This window comes from Phocoena sinus, chromosome 1, assembly GCF_008692025.1.
Source record: "Phocoena sinus isolate mPhoSin1 chromosome 1, mPhoSin1.pri, whole genome shotgun sequence".
In the NCBI taxonomy this organism is placed as follows: Eukaryota; Metazoa; Chordata; class Mammalia; order Artiodactyla; family Phocoenidae; genus Phocoena; species Phocoena sinus.
The window spans coordinates 33,139,571-33,155,482 of record NC_045763.1 but is presented as its reverse complement, the minus strand read 5'-3'; the positions used below and the strand labels follow the sequence as shown (position 1 = coordinate 33,155,482).

The 15,912-nt window shown below is 50.9% G+C and overlaps 2 protein-coding genes across 11 annotated transcripts in view; both read left to right on the top strand.

Moving 5' to 3' along the window:
* RIMS3 (regulating synaptic membrane exocytosis 3) overlaps positions 1 to 14,021 on the top strand; it is a 39,802-nt gene extending 25,781 nt beyond the window's left edge. For all 10 annotated transcript variants that reach the window (XM_032652306.1, XM_032652289.1, XM_032652298.1 and 7 more), the window contains 5 exons: positions 665 to 806; positions 4,019 to 4,131; positions 6,712 to 6,813; positions 7,151 to 7,290; positions 8,006 to 14,021. In XM_032652306.1, coding sequence (XP_032508197.1) covers positions 665 to 806; positions 4,019 to 4,131; positions 6,712 to 6,813; positions 7,151 to 7,290; positions 8,006 to 8,218 — 710 coding nt within the window. In that variant the 3' untranslated portion in view covers positions 8,219 to 14,021. The remainder of the gene's footprint in view (positions 1 to 664; positions 807 to 4,018; positions 4,132 to 6,711; positions 6,814 to 7,150; positions 7,291 to 8,005) is intronic.
* The window catches only part of LOC116764109 (general transcription factor IIF subunit 2-like), a 63,198-nt gene that overhangs the window by 25,729 nt on the left and 21,557 nt on the right, over positions 1 to 15,912 (top strand). The gene's annotated exons all lie outside the window — the stretch shown is intronic.

Below are 15,912 nucleotides of genomic sequence, written 5' to 3'. Positions count from 1 at the left end.
AGACCTCTCCCTCAAAGCCAAAGTCAGTTCAGGTCAGCCTAGGAGTCTCTCTCTCAGTCTTATTTTTCTAGTGGCTTCTCCACTTCTCCACACACATCCCCCTCCACATTCAGACCCACCTTGAGAATGGGTGTTAGTTTGCCAGTGGTCAGGATTCACATAGGTTTGTTTGTCTTTTATAGGGCCTGTGAAGGTATCACAGAGGTGGGTTGTGATGTCTGGGAGTGACAGGGTTCAGGAGAGTACCTGGAAGAGGAAAAGCAAATCTGGAAATTCCAGAGAAGGCAAACTTTCCAGAAGAAGAAACTTAACCCTTTGGGGCAAGGGCTGAAATTGAGTGGCAAGGTGTGGGTCAGGGGAGCCTGGCAGGAAGGAGACCGAGGGTGGAGGGCTGCAGGGCTGAGCACTGCCTGCTGACTCCCCACCCGTAGCCCCACCATCTCCAGCCATCCTTCTAGTCTGCTTTGTCTGCGTCACTGCCCTGAGCAGGGCCAGGGGTCAGACTGCAGACCGGCTCTAGAGGTCATCTCAGCAGTGGCCCTGCCTCCAGTCAGAGCCCTGCCTATGCTGCCCCCTCCCAAGAGGATGACTTTGGCAGTGATCTCGGAGAAGCCTCCTCAGTGATCTGACCTGTTCCTTCTCTGTGCTCCTGGGGGTGTCACAGAAGGGGCCACCAAGAAACTGCGCAGCAACATCCGGCGGAGCACGGAGACGGGTGTTGCCGTGGAGATGCGGAGTCGGGTCCCTCGCCAGGGCAGCCGGGAGTCCACGGACGGGAGCACCAACAGCAATAGCTCCGATGGCACGTGCGTTCAGCCCACCCCCACCGCGTACCCACCCTCCACCGGGGTCCTCTGGTCACAGGCATAGGGCTGGAAAATCTGCTTGGGTTTCCAGCCCAGTTATCTGAGTTCCTCTGTATCCCCGCCTCCCTCTGTCCCCCTCCCCCGGACACCCTCTGTCTGGGCCCCAGTCTTCCTATTGCTCTGGGCCTCTGCCTCCCATCAGAATACCCCAGTGGCCCAGGAGCAGTTCATCCCATCGGTATGTTTCATGCCTCCCACCTCCCAAGACCTCCATACCATCCTGCTCCAGAGGAAAGGGTTGGAAAGGAAAATGGGATCCTAAAATCTTTTAAATCTGCAACAGTTGTTACAGCTCAGCTGAATGGAGTTCTCACAGGTGGACTTGCTTGGAGCTTAGGGCAGGAGTTTGGACTAGATCACTTTTTCAAACTGGATGATGACTTACAGGCAGGAAGTAAAATCTGTTGAGTGGGTCAAAACCAGCATTAGAAAAGGAAATAGGAAATTCAAATGTATCCCATGGAGGAAGGAAAACTTACCTTGTGAACTTTTCAATAGATAGATAGATAGATGCACGTAGGTCTATGACGTTAAATGTATTTCTTACATATGCATATGTGTTGCAGTCGAAAATTGGAACGTCTCTGGGTTAGATATCCCCTTGGATCTCTTCTAAATCTATGAAATGATGGTTATATGATTAAGATTTTCTGAATCAGCTTCATCAAGGCCCAATGATTTCAGGATTCTGTGGCTCTATTATTTAAATTCTATGATCACGTGTCTTGCTGCTGTGCCTGCTTCTATGAATGTGAGTAGCTGCTGGGATTTACCGTATGCAGAATGGCACTTCAGATCAGTGCCTCTTACTCTGGGATCTACCAGCCACTATCAGGCCAAAATCAGTGTCTCATTTAATACAACAACCCTGAGGGATGTTGGTACTACCATTATTTCCATTTTACAAGTGGAGAAACTGAGGCACAGGAAGAGGGTATGGTACCTTTCCAAGGTCACAGCTATTAAGTGGTGGTGGAGTTAGGATTTGATTTAAGGACATTTGACCCTAAAACCTTTTTTCACAATCTCCACGCTCTCTATACTAAGCTCCTGAAATTCTGTGACCTCAAGAGTCTACGTTTCTTTTTGTTATAGTTGTTATCCTTTCTCTCTCTCTCTTTTTAATTGAAGGATAGTTGATTTACAGTATTATGTTAGTTTCAGGTGTACAGGAAAGTGATTCGGTTATATGTATATATGTGTGTGTATATATATTCTTTTGATTCTTTTCTATTAGAGTTTATTACAGGATATTGAATGTACTTCCCTGTGCTATACAGTAGGTCCTTGTTGTTTATTTTTTAATATAGTAATATGTATCTATTAATCCCATATTCCCAATTTATCCCTCCTTTCCTCTCCTTTGGTAACCATAAGTTTGTTTTCTATGTCTGTGAGTCTGTTTCTGTTTTGTAAATAAGTTTATTTGTACTATTTTTTAGATTCCACATATAAGTAATATGATATGATATTTGTCTTTCTCTGTCTGACTTACTTCACTTAGTATGATAATCTCTAGGTCCATCCATGTTGCTGCAAATGGCATTATTTCATTCTTTTTTATGGCTGAGTAATATTCCATCATATTCATTCATATATATGTATATATATATTATGTCACACCTATATATATATGATATATATCACATCTTCTTTATCCATTCATCTGTTGATAGACAGTTTGCTTCCGTATCTTGGCTATTCATTTAACCTTTTCAGATCCCATTATCCTAAAAATGTGATATTAGGCTATTGCAGACTGTGGCCAATAAAAATGGATGGGCCTTGAAGCCCCTTCCTGGGGTGTGAAGGCTGAGCCTGGTAGAGGAGAGACACATGCCCTTTCCAATAAGTGTATGTAGCCTGTCTCCCCTTCCTGCCTGTCTCTGGCCAAGAGGGACTCAGGCCAAATTGTCCAACAGGGGATTGGTTCTGGGATAACATTTTCTCTCTCTAGGCAGGAGCCTGGGCTATTCTAGGAGATCTTAGAACTTTCTTTGGTCCATTGTAGCCTCTGGGCAGTTCTGGGCCAGCCCTCCCTCACCTGTCCTTTCTCTGCTGGCCTCCCCAGAACATCTAGGCTTGAGGACATGCAAAAGTAGCACATTTCCCGTGATGATCACACCAACAGCCGCAGTAACTACCGCTGATTGTTTCCTGTTTGTCTGGAACTGCTCCTGCACCATCTGCCCGAATCCTCACCATCACCCTGTATGAGTTGGGTTTCATCTCTGTTTTTGTTTTTTTTTTTTTTGGCGGTACACGGGCCTCTCACTGTTGTGGCTTCTCCCGTTGCGGAGCACAGGCTCGGACCACGCAGGCTCAGCGGCCATGGCTCACGGGCCCAGCCGCTCCGCAGCATGTGGGATCTTCCCGGACCGGGGCACGAACCCGAGTGCCCTGCATCGGCAGGCAGACTCTCAACCACTGCGCCACCAGGGAAGCCCCCTCATCTCTGTTTTGTAGGCAAGGCAAGCCTCTTACCGTTTGGAGCCTCTGTTGTCTCATCTGTAAAACTGGATAATAGCTCCTGCCACCCACAGTGGTGGTAAGGGTTAAATGACACAGTGGAGCATTTAGTGTGCTGTTGGCATCTGGCCAAATTTCAATCACTGTCAGTTTTTTCTGTTACTATTTCCAGGCTCCCCACAGCCATGGGCCACCCACCATCACTTGTCATTAATCTCAAACCTGTAATTGTGTTATTTTGGTCTCAGTTGCTGTTTGGGATACCACCTCACATTGTTGACTTGGATTTCAAACTTATAGTCAACTAAAACTCAGTTCTTAGAACTTGTTCCAGGCATTGAAATTTCTGGCCTTTGTCTCTGGTTCTTGGCATTAACACCCCCTGGTGAGGACGCAAGTATCCAACAAGCCCTGCCTTTTCAGGGTCGCCTTAGAAATTCTGGCGCTTGAGGATTAAATACCATGATTATGTATGTTTATTAGTCTCTTTTCTCAAGTGGCATCAGAGTATTTTTCTTTAATGTGCAGAGATGAACAGTTCTGTTTGACCCCAGCCATAGTAGTACACTCGCACGTTGTAGAGGGGAGGTTGAGGCACAGAGGGAGTGCCCAGTGCCCCAGGGGCAGAACCACTGCGTCCCGCCATCCAGATGCCCTCAAGCATCTCATGCCTCCTTCTCCAGGTTCATATTCCCCACCACCCGGCTTGGAGGTGAAAGCCAGTTCAGCGATTTCCTGGATGGCCTGGGACCAGCCCAGATTGTTGGGCGACAGACGCTGGCAACGCCACCAATGGGTGAGTCTTCTCAAGGGCAGGGTGAGTGGGGCAACGGCAGCCACGCAGCAGGAAGGGTGAGCTCAGCGGGGGCCCTGCGTGATGCGATGCAAGCAGCAGAAAGGAGTCCTCGCTCAGGGTTTTGTGCCAGTTGAGGAGGAGTCAGTACGCACACTCCTCAATCCCTCCCGCAGCAGAGAGGAAAGGGTTCCAGCCTTTGTCCGCCAGCCGCCCTGCAGCAGCTTTTCCAGCACATTCCCTCCCTCACATCACCACACACTCACCCACTCTCTCACCGCCTACTGTGTGCCCAGCTGTGCTAAGTGCCAGGCATAAAATGGTGAACAAAAATCATCGTGGCATTGACATCCATGGAGTCTGCTCCATCACTGATTATCTGTGGGACCTTGGCCAAGTCACATCCCTTCTATGAGCCTCAGTTTCCTCATCTGTAAGATGGGAATAATAATGCCTGCCATAGTTCTGCGATCTAAAGACAATGTATTGAGTCCCTATTTGATGCATGAAATATTTCATTTACGCCTTAGGAACTGTGTCTGATTTGACTTGTTACTTCTAACAGTGCCTGGCACCTAGAAGACTTTTAGTAATTTTCTCATCCTTTAGTAATTTTCTCATCCTGTAGGAGAAGTACTCCCTACAGTCTATTCTTGGTCCTTTTAGCTGCAGTTCTGGCTCCCTCCCTCTCTCTCTCCCTTAGATCCTGGCTGTGTTGGCGTCAAGCAGCAACTCCCAGGCTACCTTCCCCAGAGATGCCTTCTCACCTCCACCCTTCCTTCCCCATCAGTCTGACCTGAGCAGTGTCTGACCCAGACATCTGCACTCAGCCCTCACATAGACAGTGTCTAACCTTTGACCTCACAGCAAATGAGGAAGTTGAGTGCAGACAGTGCCCTGCTGTGAACCATGCAGTGGAGCTAGCATTCCATTCCAAGCCAGGACTCCTCCCACTGTACTGCCCTGTCTTCCTCTAAACTGCTCACACAGGAGCCTTTGTCTGCTGGAAGAGGGGTCCACAGGGACCCTCAGAGGGTGAATGTCAGCTCCCACTGGGCTCTTGGGTGGGATTTGGCTAATCCCCAGCCCTTGCTTTCAGAACTTTTTATTTTTTAATTAATTAATTTATTTATTTATTTATTTTTGGCTGGGTCTTCGTTGCTGTGAAGGGGCTTTCTTCACTGTGGTGCGCAGGCTCCTCGTTGTGGTGGCTTCTCTTGTTGCAGAGCACAGGCTCTAGGCACACGGGCTTCAGTAGTTGCAGCACGCAGGCTCAGTAGTTGTGCCTCATGAGTTCTAGAGCGCAAGCTCCGTAGTTGTGGCACGCGGGCTTTGTTGCTCCACGGCATGTGGGATCTTCCCGGACCAGGGCTCGAACCTGTGTCCCCTGCACTGGCAGGCGGATTCTACCACTGCGCCACCAGGGAAGTTCGCTTTCAGGCTTTCAAGGGCTTGGATAGTCTGCTTTGGGCCAAGGGCTGGGAGGCAGTGAGAGGAACCAGCCGCTTCCACAAGGCTAATACGCCATCACAACCTAGAACACTTGTGTGTGGTGCCCCCTGGTGTCCTAAACTGGGAAGGACAGGTTTGCCTTGGCTCACCTTGTTAGGGATGTTACAGTGAGACGTGGAGATTAATTCCTGAGACCTCCCCCTCCCTATTCCCCATGGGGAGGTCAGGAATAGCTAGAGGGAGAGGGATGAATTCCAGGATGTCTCCTGAAAGTCATAAATCTCCATCTTCCAAAGTGTGCAAATACAAACAGTTGCTGTTGCATGACGGCTCAGAGAATCTAAAACGGGTGGCTAAACCCAAAGTCTGGCCCATTTTAGTTTTTCTGCATCAGGCTTATGATTCTGCACCCCTTTGAAGGACGTCCCAAGTGACTAGTGCAGAATTGCAAATTCTGCTAACCTGTGTCAAACAAAGCCAAGAGTTCTAGAAGTCAGATGACTGATATGACTCCACACACAGAACTTGCCCCAGCTGGATAATCCATTTTGTGGGGCACAGAGGGGAGTTCTCACTCTGTGCTCCCGGGACATCTGCTGCCATCCCCCCATCCTTTATCAAGGGTACGAGCAGGCCCTCATTTCCAGGACGTGCCTCATGTCCTGGGCAGGCTTGTATCTCAGCGTCTCTCCAAACTGATATCCTTTAAGTATTTGTTTGATGTTTATTTAGGGGAGTGGCTGATGACCACTGTGTAGAAGGTGAAGAAGAGCTACTGAGCCCACAGCCTCCCCTCTGTCTTCCTGATACAGGAAGCTCTGTCCCCAAACTTGCTATTCTGCTCAGTGAAGCAGAACACCCCTCCACCGCCCATAACCAGGCTTACATTTGTTGTTCCCCAAACAGGCCCCTTGAGGGTCATGCCCCCATGCCACCGTAAGGGCCCTATCAAAGCATTTCTCAGCTGCTTTAAAGTGGTCTCCCGAGAGCAGCTCCGGCGCATACAGTTTTGTCCATCTTGTGCCCTTTCCAGTGCTGGAACATCCTCTGCAGACTGGCATGCTGCATGGTGGCTGGCCGGCCTGCCCCTTGGTCTGGCTCTGCCTGAACTGTCCCTCTTCTTCCTGGCAGGGGATGTGCACATTGCCATCATGGACCGGAGCAGCCAGCTGGAGGTGGAAGTGATTGAGGCTCGGGGCCTGACCCCCAAACCAGGCTCCAAATCCCTCCCAGGTGAAGCAGATCAGCTGGGAGAGGGATTTTGGAAATGAGGTCCTGCCAGGGAGGGATATACAGCTGAGTTCTGGGTCTAGAGAGTCCCAGCTCCCCACTGGCCTAATCAGTATTCTCAACACTGGAGTCACGGATTGCCTGGAAGGCCAGTGAGTGGGGGGAGGGGGAGGGGAGGATGGAGGAGCCGGTGTTGAGCCCATCTCTCCACCTGCTGTCCGCTGGTCAGCTCATCCAGCTCACCCTGCTCCCCTCCAGGATCACATGGAGGTTAGGGGATGGGCAGGCCACAGCCGTCTCCCCTGGACACCTCCCCATCATGCTCTCTTCCATCCCTCAGCCACCTATATCAAGGTTTACCTACTTGAGAACGGGGCCTGCTTGGCCAAGAAGAAGACAAAGGTGGCCAAGAAGACCTGTGATCCCCTGTACCAGCAGGCTCTGCTCTTTGACGAGGGGCCCCAGGGCAAGGTGCTGCAGGTGAGGGTCATGGGGCCAGTGGGGCGGGGCAACTCTCAAAGACTGTAATTTATAATTTGTCTTATTTATGATTTATCTTGTGCCAGACGCATTAAATATGCTTTACCCATTTTTTGTTACAACCCGGTGAAGGTGTTTTTCTCCCTGTTGATTCATAAGGACACCAAGGTTCGAGGGAATAACTCGATTGCCCCCAGGTTGCACAGCTGGTAGGTAGAAGCAGGGTTTGACCACCATCTTCTTCCACCTGGTGCTAATGTTGATTGTCCCACTGTGATCCAGCAGCAGAGCGGGAGCTGTGACCCAGGTCCTGGACTCTCAGTCTGCTCCCCACTCAGGAAGGTTGTCATCTGGGATGCTGAGAAGCTTTGGAAGTCAGACCCAGGTTCTAATCCCAGCTATGCCACCAATTACTGTGTATCTTTGGGTTAGTTAATTAACCTCTCTGAGATACATTTCCTTTTTGTAGAAATAATAATACATAGCACCTCTACCTAGATGGTTGTAACAATTGAGATAACGTATATAAAGCCTGTAGGGTCGAGCCTGGCACATCTTAAGTGCTCAGTAAGTTGCTGCCCAAAGTCAGTGTGAGTTCTGCCTCTCTCTGTCCCATCTGTGCCCTGGCAAAACTTCTACATGGTTCCTGGACCCACTGCCCAGCCCTGGAGTTGGAGATGTGGCTCAGCTCCTCTCTCTTCCTCCCCACTGGCAGGTGATTGTCTGGGGAGACTATGGCCGAATGGACCACAAGTGCTTCATGGGCATGGCCCAGATCATGCTGGACGAGCTGGACCTGAGTGCTGCGGTCACCGGCTGGTACAAACTCTTCCCCACGTCCTCAGTGGCAGACTCTACGCTCGGCTCCCTCACCAGGCGCCTGTCCCAGTCCTCCCTGGAGAGTGCCACGAGCCCCTCAGGCTCCTAAGGGCCTCAGGAAGAGGCCTGGATGCAGTGTGGGAAGGGGTGCTGCCACCCCCCGTCTCCTCCCCTGTACATAGTCTTCACGTCTTTCTGGACCCCTTGCCTTGCTGCATGCCTGTTGGCTACTGGGCCTGTCCCAGCTGGCAGTGGAGACTCTAGTATGTGTGCGTGTGTGTTTGTGTGTGTGTCTGTGTGTGACCATGTTAGATCTGTTCATTTGTCTGGGTGTATTTGGTCTTAGTGACTATATGGGCTAAAATCCACGTCTCTCTGTGTCTCGTTGTAAAGAAACCCAAAGGAGAGTTGCGTGGACGGGACTCCACTTGAGTCCAGGGGTGGAAGTGGGAGACGCAGCCATTGGTCCATCCCACCTGGTCCTAGGCTCAGGGCAGAGCCTGCGTGTCCCCGCCTGTGCCTGTTCTTGGTGGTCCCTGCTTAGTTTTCTGTCTTGTTCTTTGTTCCACCTCTGCCTCTCCCAGCGCCTCTGCTCTTTTTTGAGAAATGTAGCGTCCACTGCAGCTGGCCACAGCGAGGCCCCTCTGGGAACCCTGACACCCCTCCTCTTCACTGGGCACTCCGGCTGCTCTTCCCACCGAATGCATCCACAGCATGTAGCATCTCACCTAGCGCCCTGGCCAGGGCTCCGGGAGGCAGACGATGCCGGGGAGCTGAGGGCTTAAAGACCGCTTTCTCCCTCGGGCTGGCGCCACCTCCTTCCTACAAGTGAGATTGAAGGAGGTGTCAGTTCCCGGGGTTGCAGGCCAGGTACCTTGGAGGAAAGTGCTGGTACCTCCCTTAGAACTGTTCACCTCCTGTTTCCCTCCAAGCCTCCTCACTTGCGACATGCCAAAGGAGCTCTCCCAGCGGACCCCAGGTGGTGTGGAGTGGACGGTCTTGACATGCAAGAGGTTGGCCTCATAGGGACGTTACCTGCCAAAGTGGGCAGCCCCTGGCGGCACCTGTGTCCATCCCAGGTCCGGAGAGTGGCCCTGTGCCCCTCCGGGCTCGTCCTGGAGGGGCCTGGCTTGTTGAGGATGTGCCCAGGGCAGGGCTGCTGGCAGGAATGAGGAGGGCTGGGGCTGACTTGCTCTGAGAAGCCTGTCCGACCTTTGGGGATTAGCTGCATGAAGTTGATTATTGGGGGCTCTATTTTTTTTTTTTTTTTTTTTTTCTCTTTTCCAGACCAGGGTCCATGTCTGGGAGCTCAGATTCACTGAGGCTTCAGCCTCCTGGCTCCACGGACAGCTTGGCTGTAGACTCTAGACCATCACGGTCACCAGCTCTGTATAAGCAATACTCACCCCTCTCGGCCTTCCTGCCCCCTGCCCTCTGCCGCTGCCCTCTGGAGGGTAGCCTGGCCTGCTCTAGACACCGCGCCTGCCTCTGCTTTCTTTCCACCCTTGTCTGGTTGGAGCTTCCCAAAGCCACTCAAACCCTGACCTGATTGGACAGCTGGGCCCTGGGGGTGGGCACCAGGGCCTGGACTGGACCTTGTGAGATGTCTGCTGGGAATCCTGAAGTCTGGTCTGGGAGTGCCCAAATCTGTCCCTCTCCTTCCTCAGGTCTAGCATGAAAGGCAAGAGGTTGCCCAGGAGGTGGACACAGCAGCCCTTGGGTTCACGTCTGGTGGGGTGGACAGAGGCAGCAGGAGGGTCAAGGCCTGGGACGGGCTCGCGCTCTGCCTCTTCCCCGGAGGGGTCAAGGCCTGGGACGGGCTCGCGCTCTGCCTCTTCCCCAGATATCACCCCCGAGAGCTGCACGGACTCTAACCCGCATACGTGGGGATCCGTGGAGAGGTGCTTGGACTCCATCCATAAGCGAAGCCAGCCGGGCCTGGGGGTCGCTTCCGAGGCAGGAAGGTGGAGACAGAGGCTGAGACAGAGCCATCCCCACCGAGGGGTCCTTTCTGGCAGGAACCACATTAGGCTGAAGCCAGGGCCTGGCCACCTCCCTCCTGTGAAAACCAGGGGGAGAAGCCAGGTCCCCACTGGTCCTGCCCACAGACAAAAAGTGGGTGAGGGCAGTAAGGACAAGATAAGCTCCTGGGCTCCTGACTCCTGCTGGAGGCTCCATTCCTGTATCATCATGGCGGGAACGCTTATGTGTGTGGAGAGAGAGACAGCTAGGCTGAGTTTTCTCTTTCTGCAGAGATTCTCTCCTAGGGTCAGACTGGGTAACGCATGCATTTCTCATGTTTCTAAAATAAGGCAAAGGGCTCTATGCTCTTAGATCCTAGGGTGGGGAGTGGGGGTGGGAACTCGCTTGCAAAAGCGTATTTCTGTGTCCTGTGGGTGATGCAGAGCCGCCAGCCTCAGAATGGTTGAAAATCCTTGACGCCTTTGGGGTGGTGGGATGATCAGAGACCCGCAGGATGGCGTAGACATTTGCTGACGTGGCACCGAGCGGTGATACGCAGACCGTGCGGTTACCCCCAGGGAATGGGGGTATCAGTGCAGGGTGTCACCCTCGTTCCTCTAGAGGCGCAGCAAGACAGAAGGAGCTACCAGCAGAGGCTGCTGCTGGGGAGCTGAAGGCTGCTGGCCCCTTGCCTCTGAGGAAGGTTGGCTGGCACAGGGAAAGTTCTAGCCAGAGGTGGGGCCTGACATGTCGGTGACTTGGGCTGACCTGCCTACGACCCCCAGCTGCCAAGACTGCCCAAGAGTTGGGCCACTCCACTGTTCCACCTCGATAATGGGAGGTCATTCCCCACACAAGTTGATGCTGGGGAATTATTTCTAACCCTTTGTACCAAATTAAGTTACTAATCCCCACCTGGATTTTTCTCCCATGAGGGTAAAGTCAAGTGAGACTCCGTGTTAAACTCCTGGGTTTAAGGGTCTGTCTCTCAGCCTCCTGGATGCAGGGGCTTGTTTGAAAAGCTGTTCTGGAGCAAGCCTGTCCCAGGAGAGGAGGGAGCACACGTGTGACTGCTGCCCTTCCCTGGAGGGGGCAGCATCTGTCCCTTGAAGGCATGGCGGGGAGGGAAGGAACATGATCCCCCCAGACACTGTTAGATGCAGTGTCCTGACTCCACATGCCCTCTCCTTACCCCAGGGGACCCTGGGGCTGATGACAGGGTGGGCTCTTTGTCATTCCATCTCCCTCTGCTCAGGCAGGATTCGTGGAAGATGTGGCAGAGACAGCAGTGGTCCTGCAGCGATGCTGGGCTGAGGGCAGGAACCGTGACAGATGATCCAGAACATCTGTCTTCACGTTTCTGCTCTGTTCAATCTGTCCCACTTCCTTCATAGACTCCTTCCCTAAAGGGAAGTCTGTGATGGGTCTTTGGTATGAATCAGGCTCCAGCAAATGGGGCCAAGTCTTGGTTCTTCCCTGAAGAATCATATCCCCTTTGTCAAGCCATCTCCTAAACTACTCCCCACCCAGTCTCTCCCCCCACCCAGCACTCCTAGGAAAGGAGCCCTCAGGAGGCTCTCAGTATGCAGCAAGCCCAGGCACTGCCAGCATTTCAGGGGGCCGAGAGAGAGGGTGTCCCTCTAGCTCACCACTCGTGGGATCACTGGTTCTCCCAGGGGCCTGACCCCCACCAGGGCAAGCATGCCTGAGCTCTTCTTTACTGCCAGCCTTGAGGAGAGCAGAAGCCTCACACCCCTTTCAAAGACGCTAGAGCCCTCCAAGGGTACTCTTTTGGAAATGAAATGTAGCACAATCTTAGACTGCGTTACCAGGAGCCCTGGCACGCAACCAGGGTTCTTGCTCCACACCCTGCTGTCCAGGAGATGCCGTGCTCCTCCCCCGCCGGGGCTCCAGAGCTCCTGATACCTCCGGTTCCCCATCTTCAGCCCAGAAAGCATCAGGGCTTCAGGAAAGCTGCTCTTCCGCTTCTTTGATTACTTCCTGCACTGTGCGGGAGCCCGTGCGAGCAACTGCTGCCTTTGCTTGGTGGCGGAGACAGGTGGCGTGTTCTTCAGGGCCAGGTGGTCCAGCAGGGTTTCCGCACTGGCTGCAAGGAGGGGGAAAAGAAGAGGCCTGCTGCCCTGCCGACTGCTCCCTTTCTCTTCCTCTCCCCGGAGTTTTCTTCTCCGATATCCTGACACAGAAAGAGGTTCTCTAAAATGCTGCTTCCTATACTGGATTACCGTTCACTGAATGATCAGGAAGGAGATAGGAATGTAGACTCATCCCTTGCCTTCTCCTTCAAGTCTGCTTTTCACTCAGGTCAGAAGAAATTGGGTCAAAACAAAACAATCATGACTGAAGGGCAGGGGAACCCCGCCCGATCCAGTGAGGCCTGATGGGGGCTGGATAAGCCTAGTCTGGCTGGGAAAGGGTTATTTTGAGAGTGCCTGAGCGTCTCAGAGCGACGTCAGTGATGCCAAAGAGAGCGACTTGGCCTCCTCGGGCCCCAGCTCTGCCAGCTGAGCCGCACACATGCAGCTCAGGTGTCAGCATGCCCGATGGTGGGACCTTGTTCTCTGACAAAGGGCTTAATCTTTCCATGTAGCAAAGCAACTTCCCCTCCCCCAGACCCTGAGCTCAGGCTTTTGTGGGCCCAGCAAGGCTGTGCCTGTGAAGGAAACTGGCATTCCCGCAGAGGCCCAGACTGGCTTGGGGAGGATGCTCGTCAAAAAGCATGAGTGTTACTGCTCTGGGAAAACCTTCCCAGGCTCTGATTGGAAACTTGGCCAGTAAGGACAGGAGCCTTCGCCCTCCCTGGGAGCTCACACTGATGCCAGGAAGGGTCCTTGGGACTGGGTTCCAGAGAGCTTGGCAAAGAGAAATGGGCCCTGGGAATTCCAAAGGCAACAGAGCATCCGCCCCAATGGTCAGTGGCCTGGACAGCTGGCTACGGAGAATCAAAGGCTATCACATACAGGCAAGACTTGTGCAAGACTCCTCACTTTTCTGGGCCTCAGCTTCCTCATATGCAAAACCAGAGCATTTGCTAGTTACTCCACGGTTCCCTCCAGGTTTTAAGTCTAATCTGGAGTTGATGAGGGCTGTGAGCCTGGTGCACCCGGCACCTGGCTCCACAGGCTGGTTCCTTCCAGACCTGGGTGCCCAAGCTGGGTGCAGGTCCTCACCCGTCCATGCCCAGATGCTGCTTCTGACAAGAACTCTGGGAATCCTAACAGACTCTTCTTCTTCCACCTCTTCCGGGTTTGTTGTTGTTTTCTTACGTAATGAGATCATTAAGGGTTGTCTACAATGGACTTTTTCCAAGGTGCTGATGTGATGTCACAACCTCAGATGCATCCTGCGTAGGTCAGTATCCCCACCAGCAGATGAGGCTGGGTTGGTCCTCATTTCTGCTTCTAGAATGAGACAATGGGAGAATTTTAAAGGGAGATGCTCTCTGATGGGAGGAGAGAGGGAACTTATTTCCCTTCAAAGTATTTTGCTTCTTGAAACAAAAAATGACTCTTCTCCAGAATGTCTTTTACCAGACACCATCTCAGCAGGCAGAGTGGCTGCTGCTTTCTTAGGAAAAGTTGGCCTGATTATTCCATCCACTCCTTTAGAATGTAAATTCATAGGAGGCAAGAACCCCTTTTTTAGAATTTCTAAATGCATCCTGCAAAGAGAGAGAGCAGATAGGGACTGAGAAGCACACTGTTTAGATAAGAAGCAATTAGCCTTTTATATCTGTGCTCTATACATTTTCTATGTGCAGCATCTTTCCAAACTCGTTGTGGCTCCCAGGTGGCAGGTGGATGGATGGGAAGGACTGCCGGCTGTTTCTTACAACACTCTTGCCAATTCCCTTGAGGAGAAAATTCTTCACATGGCTTCTGCATGTACAGTATTTGGGCAGCAAAAAATGATTAAAGTCCGTTCGAAAATGGTTTCATGTGTTGCTTTCTGAAGACGGTTCTTAATTCTAGGAGAGAGAAAACGGGGTTCCAGGTGACTAAACAAGGAGGAAGAAGATGCCTTGTCTGAGAGGCAGAGAGAAGTACATTTCAGAAAAAGGCTGACCTGGGCTTCTGACTTCTGTTTGGGAAATCTGTTGCCACAATGATGTCATTGGGCCATGGAATCTGACTGTTCCAGGCAGCTTCCTGGCTCTGTCTCCCAGGATCCCTGCTTACAAGCCCTCAAAGCCCTCTGTTCCCACAGATTCCACAGAGGATGCCCAGAGCCAAATAGAGGGAAAGATAAGATGGAGCTAAGGCCACTGCTTTTGACCCACTGCTGCTTTCTGAGCTCTTGGGTCCAGTAGCTCTTCTCAGGCATGTGGCTGGGGCACTCTTGCTTATTTCAGCCACACCTGATACAAGCAGTAAACATAGCTGTTGACCTCCAGTGCTGTGACACCTGGAACACCCCTTCCTCTCCCTCGAGGAGGGACACAGTCACTTCTGGGCAGTGCCATTGTTCTCGTAGGACTGGGTCTGGGAGTACAGAAGATGGACAAAGTATAGTAATGTCATAGCACATGCTTGCCGGGGGAAAGGCTGACATCTGCCATCCCAAGAGCCCTTCAGAGTGACCTCCACTGCTTTGGCTCTGGCCCTTGGCCTTGCAGTTCCAGTGGGCCCCACCTCTAGATGTAAGGCCCATGAGACCTATATATAGGCTCTGGTGCTCCCCAGGGTTCTGTCTTTACTTCTTTCCCACTTCTGCTCTCGGAGACATCTCATGCACTGTCATGAATTTAAGAACTTCTGTGCTTCTAGCCAGTAAAATTTTCAAAAAAAGAAAAGACAAGAGGGACAGACAACAAAAAGTGAGATCCAGAGAAATTCTTCAAACAGAAGGAATATTGTACATACCGCATAGGGTTTTGGGGGGGTTCAAGTGAGGTAATATGTTTAAAGTGCTCAGAACATGCCTGGCACATAGCATTTATTATTTTTGCTATTATAAAGGAAATGATGGAAAGGCTGAGATGTAAGAAAGAAATGTGAGCAAAGAAATAAGATTAGTAAATATTAATATATACATTATAAAACTATAATAATGCTTACTTTTTAAAATTAAATATACTAAAATATTGGAGAACAGTAGCACATAAATTGGTCCTTGGAACGTTCTTGGAGGCTAAACACACTGAATAACTTCAATCTTCCTTCAGTATCCATTCTAAAATCTAGAGTAAATACTAAGAAAATAGAAATAGAACCAAGGAGATTCAAAAATCCTAAATACAAACTATGAAGTCCAATAGTGTACTAAAAAATGATACATCATGATCAACTGGTGTTAATCCCAGAAAACAGGGGTGGTTCATTAGAAAAATTCACTGTAATTCACCACATCAGTAGACTAAAGGAGCAAAATAATGATCCTAATGCAGAAAAAGCATTTTATAAGGTTTAATCCTATTTGTAATAAAACTACTGGCAAATAGAAGGTAACTTTCTTGATTCTATAAGAGACATATACCAAAAAACCTATAGTAAATATTATGTTAATGAAAACACTTAACCTATTCTAAGACCAATGCAAGGAGAGTCAATGATGCTTCTTGGACCTGTCAGAGAACTGATGTTGCAAGGCAAACTGCTACCTTGAAATCTGGAAAGATGAGCACATACAGAGAATTAGAGCTAGTGTATGCTTACCAGGAGAACCCACTGGAGCCAAAAACTGATGGAACATTTAAATGTTAATATTAACTAATTGCTGGAGGCTGAGTGTGGACTAGTTTGAGAATGACAAACAACTGGAGGCTGGGAAGGGTGCATATTTTTATGGACTTTTTCTCTAGGCACCTACAGTAAAGACCTGAGA